General features: G+C 48.5%; 1 protein-coding gene across 3 annotated transcripts in view; it reads right to left on the reverse strand.

The window, feature by feature from the left end:
* Nucleotides 1-1,256: 1,256 nt before the first annotated feature.
* The window catches only part of gask1a (golgi associated kinase 1A), a 26,751-nt gene continuing 14,020 nt past the window's right edge, over nucleotides 1,257-13,987 (reverse strand). Inside the window, exons 2-7 of one of the 3 annotated variants that reach the window (XR_003978451.1) lie at nucleotides 11,732-13,015; nucleotides 10,815-11,267; nucleotides 5,282-5,404; nucleotides 4,257-4,360; nucleotides 3,790-3,921; nucleotides 3,291-3,454 (exon numbers count right to left, since the gene is read on the reverse strand). Coding sequence is in view for 2 of the 3 variants with exons in the window: in XM_030369568.1 (XP_030225428.1) it covers nucleotides 3,250-3,454; nucleotides 4,257-4,360; nucleotides 5,282-5,404; nucleotides 10,815-11,267; nucleotides 11,732-13,015 (2,169 nt within the window). In the remaining variant the exon portion in view is untranslated. The other 2 variants (XM_030369568.1, XM_030369569.1) reach the window with 2 other exon arrangements.

The raw sequence follows: 13,987 nt of genomic DNA on the forward strand, positions 1-13,987 counted from the left end.
ATTAAACAAATGTATGGTAATAGTAATGCATTGATAGCAACGATTGTTTCAGAAATACAATCATTGGACAACTTCTATCCGAGACTTATTTAAATGGTGCCATCTCTTTACCATCAGGGTGATAAGGCTCTACTTTGGAGATACCTCATAGTGCATGGCCTTCAACGACAGCTACAGGAATTGCTTTCCTAATACCTGTAATCACGTTGCTGGCATCATCACTACCTTGTTATTACATTTAAATCCCTGACGATGGACTGATATATTATCCATGTGATTACATGGTATATACACCCATGTTATGTATATATCATTCCATCATATGCTAAACCTGAGCTAAAGCAACAAAAGAGTTTAAACATGCAATTCTGCATGAATGGAAAATATACAAATGTACCTCTTTTTGTCTGCAGACGAAGTTACTGCATGTGGCTATAGGCACATGTACAGCCTCATGTTGTATGAGGAAAGCGAACAGTTCTCTTTGTCCTCTCTGCTCCTCACCAAACAACCCATAATTCCTACCATGATTCGCTATCCATTATCTATTGTTATCTCTTCTATTCCTGTTGTTTTGGCCTCGCACCTGCATGCACGCGCGCACACAAACACACACACACACACGCAGACAACGCATGCATACACACGTATATACCCACACACATCGCACACACACACACACACACACACACACACACACACACACACACACACACACACACACACACACACACACACACACATACACATACAGCAGATATGACCTAACTGATTTCGCAGTGCGAACGAAGACGATAAGTTAACTAGAGTGGAACAGTCAGATACTTAAGTTTTTAAGTTAGAGTTACAGTTAAGTGACGGATCACAGCCCTTGATATATTGTATGTTGTATTATATAGTGCTAATTCTTTGGTGATAACATTCATGTTAACTCAAACACAGAATGTTATTGTGCAAAGGTAGTGCAATACACTGAAAGCTAGTGTTGCAGTCACTGCAATCTTCTGCAGACAATAACGACATTTTAAAGCACAGTCTTCAGAAAGTGAGCGATTTTTTCAGTGGAATCACACCAATATATGGAAAAAAAATAACAAGGCATTGTCTGAGGCTGCTATGGGGTATAATTAGACAGTACGGAAATCAGAGGCAGACAAAATGTGTGAAAAGAAGCTCTTAAGAATGTTTGACAATTGCAAAGAGCGAGCCATTAAACCCGGGTAAGATCAAGTAGGAATTAAAGAGTCACGATTTGATCCATTTTGCATCTGAGACGTTTATTCCATAACGAAAAAACAATTACCAATTGAAATGTCGCTAATCCTGCCAGTATAACTAACTCCTGGTTTTTAATGAATTGAAAACGGCATCGAGACGATAACATCTTTGCTTCCACTACACCAGCCCGTCTAATTAATCGTTGCTGACAAACTGTCTGTCGGAATGCAGATGAAAAAGCAGGCAGACTTGCCCTCCCGGTCCGTGTTCTGTCTTCCTCCTTTTTTAAATGAGTCGGTGCATTTCAATAATGAAAGAAAGACGAGAGCGGCAGAGAAAAAGCATTTCAAGAAATCCATAGTCAATTCACTTTTTCGTCACACACACACGCTCAGGCTCACACGTTCACGCTCACACGCTCACGCTCACGCTCAGACTCACACACACACACACACACACACACACACACACACACACACAGGATTTGGTCCAGAGACTATTCACTGACAGACATGTTTTAATCCTTCGATTAAAATGCACAAAAAAAAGCTTATCTTGTGAGAAACCGGCATTCAAATCAATTGTCCAATCTGCTGCAAGCTCTTTTGGAAAAATATTCAGCACAGAAAGTGTTGAAGGCCTGTGTAAATGATTAAAGAGTGTTAAAGGAGAGAGGCAGTAATGGAAGAGATCCAAAGGGCCCGTATTACGCCCTAAACCGCTGGAGAAATAGTTTTTAATTCTAAAATGGATCCAGTAATGTACTGTGTTGTGCCGTTTGGCAGCATTCCCTGGAAAGAGAAATGTATGGGAAAAAAAAGAGTGATGACCCAGTTGTTAACAAGCTGTGGTTAGCCCAGTGTGTTATCAAAAGACTCCCCTGCTACCAAAGACGTTGTGTTCATGTGCCCATCCCTCAGCATTATATCAATTTACATGAAACACAGTTTCAGCAAAGCAATCCCATTCGTCTGATGGCCATCGGAAACCAATTAACTCGGCCTCCGGAAAACACATTTTACTTTGTTCGGATATAGGTCGAGCAGTAGTGAGTGCTTTTAGAATTGGCCACAATAAGGGACTAATGCAGCTAAGCAAAGAGAAAGCTTACAAACAGACTGGCTGCTCATAAATATAATCATTTATAGAGAATTTCTACTTGTTAGTTTTGGACTAGCAAATTAAATGTTTTCTTTTGTACAGAGTACAGTTCTGCACTGCAGAAAGGGACAGCATATAAGCTATTTTATATATATATCTCTACATATACATAATACCTAAATTAAAAAGACTTGACCTGAAGGATATTTTTAAGGTGGAGCCCCTTGCTCATGAGACTTTCAGACAGTGACCGTAAAGCAAACAGGCGTTCCCTTAAAAAGTCCCTTGTTTCTTTACTCCCATTCCAGTCCCTTCTGTCTTTGCCATTAACAAACGTGCTCAGAGAGAGTTCTTATTCAGCTGCTTTAGAAAAAAGCACATCACCCTAGCTCACATCCCCTGTATTTTTCCCTGCAGCATTTTAACTTCAGGCGTGGACCACTTTCTTTACTCCACTGCCTTTCTTTTGCTTAAAAAATCCCCCCCAAAAAAGTGTAACAGCGTAGCGTGTCAACTAAACGTGTGCGGCATGTGTTTTCTTTCCTTTTTTCGTGGCACTTTCTTCCAGCATGGCACCATCTGGGTTTAGGGTCAGGCTAGGTAATGCTAGGGCTAGGCAGCCAGGGACGGGTGGATACACTGTGACACTTTGATGTCAATTTACAGTAATGTAATGGCGAAATGATACCAGTAAATTACTGTAATATTACAGTGGCATGCATTATATTGCAGTAATGAGATTACAGCAACATGCAGAATGCCACTGTTATATTACAGTAAAACTACTGTATTTATAGGATACAGTACTACTGTAAACTACTGTAAATAAACGGTACCTTACTGGCGAAACTGCTGCCAGTACTTGACTGTAATTTTGCTGTGAAAAGTTCAACAGTGTAAGGGGGCAGGGGTTGGGGGGGGGGGGGGGCATCACAGATCTCTGTTGAGTCGGAGCCTCCGGTCCCTGATGTGTTGCAGGAGGATCCGCCCCCGCTGCTCCAAGGTGCGGACCAAGGGCCGGAGCCCGGGGGCCCCGCCATGGCCCTCCCAGAACTCCCGGTCCGAGTACAGGGACCGCAGCAGCCGGCCTTCCAGACAGCCGGACCGGAGCAGCGACACCGCCTGTTCCGGGTACCTGAGGAACAGAGGGAGTAGGGTCTAGAGAATCCAGTCTACAAACTCAGTCGCATCTGTAAACCAGTTGCAGTATTTTTCTTCTTTTTTTTTTTGCGATCAACAGAAATGTTTTATTTGTTTTAGAGATACTTTTTTTTGTGAAGTATTAATTTGTTCTTCATCTTCATCTGTTCCTTATCTGTTTACTTTGATCATACGTTTATTTGAAGATGGGCGATCTGTCTACTTTATTGATGCACAATATCCATTGAGCATCAACATATTTGATGGGCGACACCTTATAACCCTTATCAAGCCCTAAGTGTAAAATAAGTTCACAGGGACACTATTTACAAGTGAAAATCCATTGGTCTTTTTCCCAATGCATGGCCAGGCCTGAGCCCATGCCAGTGAAGCTTATGTTACTGCAGCTGCACTCCAATCATCATCATTCCTGTGGTCGGTTTTATCGTCCGTCCAGTCCATCTGGGGAAATGGAAAAACATTTGGTGTCCTGTTCCTTATCTGTTGTTTGAGTATGTAGGTCTTCCATCCTTCCTGATTCCCCGCAATGAAATGTATTCCGACTTTTTAATGGAATGTCATAGTCAACGGGGGAATTTCGGGAGTGCACTCAGCACACGGAGCGACCACTAATTGAAAGAACTCCGGTCTAATCAGACCGGGCATGTGACAAAATCCTAACGAGCTTGCAGTAAGTGTAATATAGAGCCTGTTTACAGAGTGCGAAAAATAAGAAAAAAACGAGTAAGGAGGCTGCGGTAAAACTATAGATGTGGCGGCCATGTGTGTGTACTTACTCATCTATACCTTCAACCAGCCGGAAGTTAAGGTTGTCTGCGGGCTGGTTGGGTCTTCCTGCGTTGTCTATGAACACCATTCTGGAAGGATCCGTCTTCCTCACCTAAAGGATGGGTGAAAAGATATGTAAAAAACAAAATACTAGTCAAATTGAGGACTGAGAGCAAGATGAATGAAACTTATTGCCAAACCGACAGCAACCTAAACCCCTTATTACGGGATTTAAATGCTAAAACATTTTTTTTACTTAGTGAATAAACTGTCATGCCTACAATTTTTTAAGGGTCTCTGTAGGTATAATTCGTTATTGGAGAATAGTATTTCTATAACCACAACATATTTATCGGCACATATTTCCAGATGTGACGTCTAATTATAATTATCGCAAACGTATCATTACATTCATATTAGTACAAAATTGTACCTTTACTGCACATTCTTCAAATAAAACATTTCAAACTGCATTTTCCAAGTAGAGATTATACAAATGCCTCTTACTTTTTTTTATATACCACTGCATGGTATGGTATTATACTTTTATTAATTCAGTAATAACGTTAAGTATGTACTCTCTCAAAGGGCTTCACAGGGGCCCTCTCAGGGGCCTACGTAATCCCCACAACCCTAATGTGCTCCATGTTAGCTAGCATTGCCACTCCCATCTGGCCGCAGATATAGGGCGCTAGACTGGAGAAAAGCCCAATTTTAAAATAAGTTTTGTCTCCTCAGCCATCATAGCACTGAACAAAAATATGTAGATATTTCATCATTGTATATTGACCATGTAATGTTAATTCCTGTCTACATGTTTTTCTGTTATTTACGTGGTAAAATAGCTAATTTTTTATCTGTGTGCCACACAGTGTTGCTACACTGTGTTTGTGTCTTTTTAAATGTATGCTGATCTGAAACGAGCTTGACTTGACTGTGTGAAAACAATTATCCCTTTGGGGACATCAAAGAACCTAACTAACTAAGGAACCTAACTACCGTAATTGCTGTCAGTATGGGTGGTTTCTTTTACCAAGATGTGCACCAGCACCAGCTCCTTGTCGTTACGACACTTGGCGTACAGGAGGTTCTCCACGCAGGACTCCTCCGGGTCCGGTCTGAAGCCACAGCAGCAGCGGTCAAGCCTGTCGTTCACCTGGGGCCACAAGGACAGAACACCGCGTCATTGTGGTATCCCCATGGCAACTGAGTTCACCAAGGGAGCAATGAATCTTCTTCATTAAATCGTGCTGGAGAGAAACAGTTCATGAACCCTCAAATGGGAAGACGCTCGGGAGAGCTCTTCTCAAAATGGAGGTGATCAATAAAAAGGTGTTTATTCTCCTTTTTATACATGTTTGGCTTCTGGGGTTAAAACCGGATGATCCTGTCATCTAACCTTCTAAAGTGAGAGAAACACACATTGAGTCACTAAGAGGGTTCACACTGAGATGTGTGATCTCAGGTCCAATCTTTTTCAATTGAATTGTGTGTGCGCGTGCGTGTGCGTCTGTGTGGGTGGGTGTATGTGCAGTGTGTGTGCGTGCGTCTGCATGTGTGTGTACATCGACAGGCACACTTACACAAGGACACATACAGGTATGCGTTAGTGCACGGCGCATGTGACTCTGAGGGTGTGATTGTGTGGCGTGACATGTGCCTGTGAAGGAGGTGAGTTTTCTCTCACGTCTCTGTGGCACTCGGAGAAGAGGACTTCTCGCCCTGTCGCCATGCTCAGCCTTCGTACCGCGGGGCTGGGACCTCTGAACCCAGGCAGAGTTCAGAGCCCTCTGCACTCCCACCACTGAGATGAGGGCCGACTACGGTCCCACGTTGACACAACGCAAGGCCCATGTAGACGCTTCGACGCAGTCGTGAACCTGTTTTGGATCTGCGTCAGGTTTTAGTGAGCGGACCAATCACAGCCCTCGCTGCTGCGTTGCTTTGACGCGAGGTTACATTTTTTGGGAGGCGCACGTCAGGCCCTCGCGATGGACGCAAGGATTCTTTGTTTTGTTTGGAGTTACGAAGGCGGTATCCTCTGAGGATTCGGCCACTCTAACCTAGCCCTGAATACACATTTTTTGAATGCAAACATTAATTAACATACATTCTATAAATGTTTGATGATTATCCTATTCCGACAGCCGATGTTGTTAAAAGGAATCACTTATATAACATCACATGCCAGAGAGCAGCTATTGATAGACTTATTCATTGATAGCAATGTTCGTTTTTTATCACAAGCAATATCAATCTCTCTGATGAGGAGTCACTGGAACTGCTGGAAAGCAAGAACAGCAGCGTGTTTCTTGAATTGCAAATGTCACATTGAGTTCCCCTCCCCTAGTTGAGCTGGCCCATCCTGACTCCCCCTGTCGTTCCCCACAGGCGGTTCTCTGCTCCCAGCCTGCATGAGCAAACTTTTTCCTGTTCATCTAATCGTTTTGGGCTCATTAACACCGGAGAAGTTAAGGCCTAAACGCCACTTCGACCACTCATTTGAATGCGTAGTTTGTGTAAGCTGCGGTGGTAGGGGCAGCATGCGGTTACAAAAAGAGGACAGAATCCACTTTGCGGGAAACCAACCCCGAAGTCACGCTGCGGCGGCCAATCACGTAAGCCGGCGATCAGACCGGAAGACACACACGGGAAGACGAACCTTTAGCACGTAAGGTTAGCATTGTAGTGTTCCGCTGTTTACAGACCAACCGTGGAGTGGTTTAGGGTCATAACGTGACGTCACACCAACCGGCCGTGAAGTGAACATCCTACATGAATCCTACTATGAATCCGGGTCTTGGCGGGTCTTGGCCACGCCAAGAAACGCCCTACTCTGTCTGTGATTGGCCGGGTTGCATGCAACTCAACTGGACGCTTTAGAACTCTACGGTACCCTACCCCCTAACCCTAACCTTAACCCCTAACCCTAACCCCTAAACTTAACCCTAACCCCTAACCCCTGACCCCTGACCCTAACCCTAACCCTAGCAGCTAATATCAAGCCAGTAAAAGCGCAGTAGTTGAATCCATAGACAGTAGAATCAAAGATAGGGGTGACATGTGTAACGGACCAATCTGAATTAGAGGCGGGCGTGTCTTTTCGGGCTATTGGCATGGCAACAGTAGGATTCGTAAATTCGCCTTCAACATTGCCGCAGCAGTTTGCGGTAATCGCCGCAAAGCCTGATCCAGTGATATTGAGCTGGTGGAGTTTGTGTGGATGATGGCTGCACACCTGTTCAGCCTCACGAATCAATGTGCACAGGTTCAACCGGCCATCACCATCACATACTCAGGGAGATCTCCTGCATGCCAGCAAGAGACAGTTCATGTTCTGTATAACTGTATTAAACCTCTGTTTTCTCAGATTTTATTAACTGTAATTACTGATGTTATGTTTTTTCTACATCGTGTATTTCTGTCCTCTTATCAGGGCTTTGCTGTAAAAGAGCCTTATGCTCAGCCAAGCCAAAACAATGAATTGAATTGAATTGAATACTAAACCGGTTTCAATATCACTCCCCTGCATCCTTGATCTAGAGGAGACCAATCAAAGCCACTTAATTTGCGCATAGCAAACGACATTGTTACAGAGCCCTTGGTGTGGGTGTGTGCGTTGGTGTGTCTGTGTGCGTGCATGTCTTTTGCATGGCTGTGTTTGCATTTGTTTTAACCTGTACATGTGCAAGTGTGCGGGGATGGGTGTGTGTGGGTGTGTGTGAGGGCATGGATATGCATGTTCCTGTGTTGGTGTGTGTATGCATTGCTGTTGCGTGTGTGTGTGAGTGCGTGGGCAAGTGTGCGTGTGTACACGTGCGTTTGAGTCCGTTGGCACGTGTGCGTATGAGTGTGTGTATGTGAGAATCCTAATTGCGCATGGGGAGTGCCTTCACACCCGCGCTGGGTATTGTACAGTAGTAGGGGATTGTTGGGGTGGAGGGCTGGCGTCATGGGGGGGGGGGACAAGTGTTCACAGTCCCATCATCAGCTCTCAGTGGATCAATAGCGCGCTATTAGTGTTTGGCCCTGTTACAGCCAGCGACCGCTGGCAGCTCTAACAGGAACGGGCTGCTTCATGGATTATTCATACGCCCCACCCAACCAGCGCATAGCCGAGATGGGTGTTAGATACACATTCAATCTCAGCGCATCGGGGGGGGGGGGGGGGGGGGGGGGGGGGGGGGGGGGGGGGGGGGAGATGGGGGGGGGGGGGGACAGAACAAAGCAGAACAAAACGGCTGAAAGGTCGCGTGAAATGAACAGGGAGACGCCGCGATGCTTTTGTGTGCCAACAGGACGGGATCACACCACTGGGTGGGCGGAGAGTGTTTTTAATACACAATCACCAAGGAGACTGTGTTCGTATTTGTGTTGTTTTTGGTCTGATGATTGCTTTGGTCTCTTCATCTCGTCCCTCTTTTTGTTGTTTGAGTTTCGCTAAGCAGAGTTTAGAGGAGCCGTCGCTGAGTAAATAAATAAACTGCTGAGGCTCGTTATCATCTGACACCTCATAACTGAGTCAGACTTATTAAAACACACACACACACAAACACATACACACACACACACACACACACACACACACACACACACACACACAAACACACCCACACACACACAACCCCATTTCAAAAGAACCGTGGCTAATGATTGAGATTTAACAAGTTCACTCACATCGGCAATCACACTAGACACACACACACACACACACACACACACACACACACACACACACACACACAAATACACACACACACAAACACACAATGCACTTTACTTGTATACACACACGCACAACCACAAGAACACACAGTGCCACTTGTACACACACTCACGCACACAAAAGAACACACAGTACCACTTGTACACAAACTCATTATGCGTGGTGATTAGGACGACCCCGCCCTGACGCGGCGGCGGTGGCCACACTGCAGTAACCTCCACACCTGCAGACTCGTCAGCCAGAGATTGCGTATCTGATTTATAATTGCTCCCCGGATCCTGAGTGACAGGAGCGCTGATCCGTCCTCACCAAGGGCATCCAATCAGGTGTGATGAACGGAGCACTCTGAGCCGCGGCGCTCCCGCAGACGCTCCCGCAGACGCTCCCGACCCGGAGAAACGGGGGATGGGGGGGGGGCAGGATGTTTAGAGGAGCTCCACGGTGACGCACGCCATTTTCGACGCGGTCTTCAACCTGGAGGCCAGATGAGGCCAGATGAATAAGCTTGTGATTCAGGCGGGCAGCCGGTCTGTTATACAACGGCGTTCAGGGTTCCTCTGATACCGATGTGTCTGGGCATACGTCCTTGCAGGCGTTCGATTGACTGGAGGAAGTGAGTCACTATCACTGTCTCATCGGTTCAGATATCCTGTCTCTCTGTCTGTCTGGCTCTTTGTCTGTCAGTCTGCCTGTCTCTCTCTGTCCGTCCATCTGTCTCTCTCTCTCTGCCTGTCTATCTGTCTGCCCGTCTGTCTGTGTCTCTCGATCCGTCTGTCTCTCTGTGTCTCCGTTTGACGGTCTGTCCGTCTGCCTGTGTTTCCGCCTGTCTGCCTGTCTCTCTCCGTCCATCGGTCTGTATGTCTACCTGTCTGTGTCTGCCGTTCAGTTTGCTTGTCTCTCCACATCTGTCTGTCTGTCTCTCCATGTGTCTGTCTGTCTGCCTGTATGTCTGTCTGCCAGTCTGAGTGGCTGCACGTCTGTCTGTAAGGTCTCACAACCCACAAGCTAAATTTCAGGTTTACTGTACATAACGGGCTCTTCGTCGGCTCCTCTCTCATTGAAGAAGGAACTATAAACACAAATTAAACAAAGAACGAAAACAAAATGGAGCTCTTTGTTCTGCTGCAGCTCGGGCTCCGGGCTCTGTGTCACAACCACGTGTCTGTCCTCGTTTCATCGCAGCGTTAGTGCAGACGCGAGGCCCCCGGTAGCTCGGCATCAAAGACTACCGGAGCGGGCTGCTGCTGTCGGATCGCTCTGACCTCTGAATGAAACGCTTCGCCGGGGTCACGGACCTGTGGAGCGCTGGGACTGACGAACCGTCCGAGATGTCTCTGGCCAAACGCCTCTGAACTCTGGTCCGCCATGCCTCCTGACCGGGAATGTGACCCGAGCCAAAACTCGGCAGAGAGTTGCTCCTCGTCTGAGTCTGAGCCGTAGTGTGGAGTTCGGGGAGGTGGTGGGAGGGAGGGGGTTATGGGGGGGGGGGGGGGGGGGGGGGGGGGGGGGGGGGGTCCTACCTTTGAAGTCACATATGTTGCGCCTTCTGGCGGAGGACTTAAATCCCTGGAGAGCCTTCATCTCCCCTTCATCTTCCTCACCGCTGCTCTGCACACTTTCTCTCTCTAACAGACCTCGCTCTCTCTCTCGTGAATACTCTGAGCGCTGCAGCCAACCTGGCCAGGAATGGGAATCCTTTTCATAACCTGCTGCTGACCATAATTAAACGTTTGTCTGCGAGCTGAATGGAACCAGATGGGGGGGGGTGGGAATAAAACATTAATATCCTCTTAAGAGTCTGAAGAGGACCGTCATTCTTTCTTCTCCCTCATGCTCTTACCTGGAGCAGGAAGTCAAAGAGGGCCAGCCTCCCCCACTCCGAGTGGTTCACCCCCACGCAGGGCCCAGCGGTCAGCTCCGCCTCCTTCCCACAATGCATTCTGAGCAGCTCTTGGTACTGCAGCCAGCTGAGGGGTACCGAGTTCTGGTCGTTGTCCCGGTCGTCCAGGTGCTGGATGTTGGGGTCCCACCAGACCACGGGTCTAGGGGCGCCGTTGGTGTAACTGTAGGGTAACACGTCGCTTTGTGGGAAGGTCCTGAGCACGGCGGGCAGGGCCCTGTTCAGTCCCAGGACGCGGTCCAGGTGGAAGGCCAGCACCTCGTACCAGTCGCCAGGGCGCTTCAGCAGGGAACAGCCCCCCCGACGGCAGCGCTCGCTGTGGTTCTCTGGAGCTACCCGCCGCGGCAGTGCATGCTGGGTAGTCTGGTGCTTATTGAGTTCTCGGCCGGATGTCTGATGAGAGAGATGAAATAGGACCTGATTGATGAGTAATAGGATCAACAGGCATTAACAGCATCACTGATGGATAGAGGGAACAAAATGTTGACCCCTTAATGCATTGATAGACTTGATGAAATCGGATCCATAGATCATAATACTTGAAACTCTATTTAATTAAATTGTATGGTGAATGATTTATGACTTTGATTTTGATCCGTACATCAAGAGACGTACACTGTGTTCAGCAGAGCTCATGGATCGTCTCCAAGTTTTTCCAATTTACAGAGTAACCTGTAATGAAACCAGCGATAATTCACACTGCAGTCGAGCCCACGAGGCCAGAGGGCAACACTAACAAGACACGTGCCCGTTCAACTTTCAACATGAACAAGAATTCAAATTCGAATGCTAAGACTTCCGCACGCAGCCGCCTTTTACGAGAAAAGGGAACACATCCCAACAAACAACACCTTTACCTTTGCACCGTTCTGCTTCTGGAAGCTACCGGGATCCAGGGCTGCTTGGAGGACCTGCCCATGAGCGGGGACCCTGGCTTTGCTGACCACCTCTCCAGAGGCAAGGAGCTCCATCTTCTGGAGGTCATCGTCGCTGAGCCACGGGGTGTCCGGGCTTCTCCGGATCTTTCTTAGGTCACCGTCGGGGAGATCCTGCCGCTGGTCGTCGCGACACACAGCCTTTTCTTCTTTCCTCACTGCTGCCTCGTGTTTGGCCGCCGGCTCCTTGCGGTCCGCCGGAGTCGGATCGTTCGGCCTCCTTTCAGCCAGCTCTTTTGACATGTGACGCTGTTCTTTGAGAACCCTGCTGGGCCTTTTCACGGCTTGCTGCTCCTTACAAACTCTGTCAGATTCCCTCAAAGGCTTTGTTGCACCTTTCATTTTCTCTGAACCATTGTCACGCTCCGGAAACGTTTTGATCGGGTGTCTGCCCCCCAATCGCGGTTCTGCACGGGTCTTTCCCTTTGTTCCCACCCGGTTGCCTGCAGGCTGGCTAATTTTAGCCGGGCGGTTCGCCTGATCGCTTACCCGTCTGTCTCCCTGTTTTCGGTGCCTCACTGGGGTATTTTCTAGCGGCGGGAGAAGGCCTGCCGTCTGGCCCTGTGCAGTATGATTGTGTGTTCTGGGGAGAGGCTTAACCACAGCGGCGTGGTGAGCGGGCTTAATTCTACCCCTCGGCGCTCTGTTGTTGACTGTAAACCGTGGAAGGGGGGAACGGAGGTGATTCGCGGGGCGCTGGCCGACGCCTGACCTCTCCTTCCCTTTGAAAGCAATCCCTCTGCTGCTGTTTTCGTTCTGCCTCCCGCCTCCTCCTTCTCCTCCACCTCCTCCTCCTCCTCCTCCTCCTCCTCCTCTCCCTTCGCCCCAATGGGCGTCTTCGGTTGAGCCCGCTCTCCCATGTCCGCCCCTGTTGCCCGCCTCTCTCGCTGGGGGCCCAGGGGGCCCCTGCCCCCCAGCTGGCCGGCTCCTCCAGGACCCGCTCTGGAGGTTGGGTAGCGGGGGGAGTCGGAGGGGAAGCAGGGGGGGACCTCCGGCCCTAAGGCTCAACCCGGGGGCCGCCCCCGCCGCGGCGGAGCTCAGGGCCCGGGAGGGACGGCGGGCCCAGCGGGCCGGCGGGAAGGGGAGGGCGGGGACGGCCGTGGTCAGAAGGACGGACGCGGTGAGGGACAGCAGGACGACGCAGCAGAGAAGGGGGAGGAGCCAGCGTTGAACGCAGCAGCGGTCCAACCTCACCCTCCTCCCGGCCTGGGGGGGAGAGAGAGGGTGAGTAGGGAGAGTAGGGGGGAGGGAGAGAGAGAGAGAGAGAGAGAGAGAGAGAGAGGGAGAGAGAGAGAGAGAAAGAGAGAGAGAGAGAGAGAGAGAGAGAGAGAGAGAGAGAGAGAGAGAGAGAGAGAGAGAGAGAGAGAGAGAGAGAGAGAGAGAGAGAGAGAGTGGATTGATCAAATATGTAAAAAGGAATAAGAGGAAAGGGAGGGAAAACGGAAGGAGACCAGCAGTTATTACAGTAATGGACCCTTATAACGGGCGTAGCTCCTTTCACTCTGAAGATAACATTAGTCATCACCGAGCTGAACGGCAAGTCATAATTCCTGCGGGTCTACAGTTTTAGAAAAGTGTTCAGAGAAAATATACCCCATTCCCCCCGAACACAATCACTAGCACCAGAACAGCAGTCAGGAGGAGAGGAAAACCAGAGCAACAGCTCTGCTTCAAAACGTTGCTGATCCCAATGTGTGACCTTTTGAAAAAAAATAAAACAACGGAGCCTTAAATGGGAAGGAAAAAACGCAGACAGGCTTCAAAACGTGGAGAAGGGGATAGAAACAGCAGTGGAGGGAGAGCTAATCCACATGTATCCTGTTTATGCTGCGCAAAAACATGTCGATGGAAGACGTTCAGTTAAAAGCCGATGGCAGCTGGCTGTGTTCTCCGTACCATGCAGCAGAACCACAGCCACTCAGCTGCAACCAATAGGATTGTGGCATGGCATCCCATATATTTTACAGCTTCCCTGCAGCATGCAAATGCAAATAAAGGAGACCCACATTTCACAGTGTGCCGTCCACCTTCACACACCGCGCAAAACGACTCAGAGAGAGCTGACGATGTGAAGGCAATTGTATTATAAGTGGCTGGTTTTTCTCTGCGATTCTTTTTCCCATCCACAGAGCGTTGGCCTTTCCCAGCCTGGGATGGCTGCTGTTTCTGCACTGTCCT

The sequence above is a fragment of the Gadus morhua genome, chromosome 11, assembly GCF_902167405.1.
Source record: "Gadus morhua chromosome 11, gadMor3.0, whole genome shotgun sequence".
Lineage (NCBI taxonomy): Eukaryota > Metazoa > Chordata > Actinopteri > Gadiformes > Gadidae > Gadus > Gadus morhua.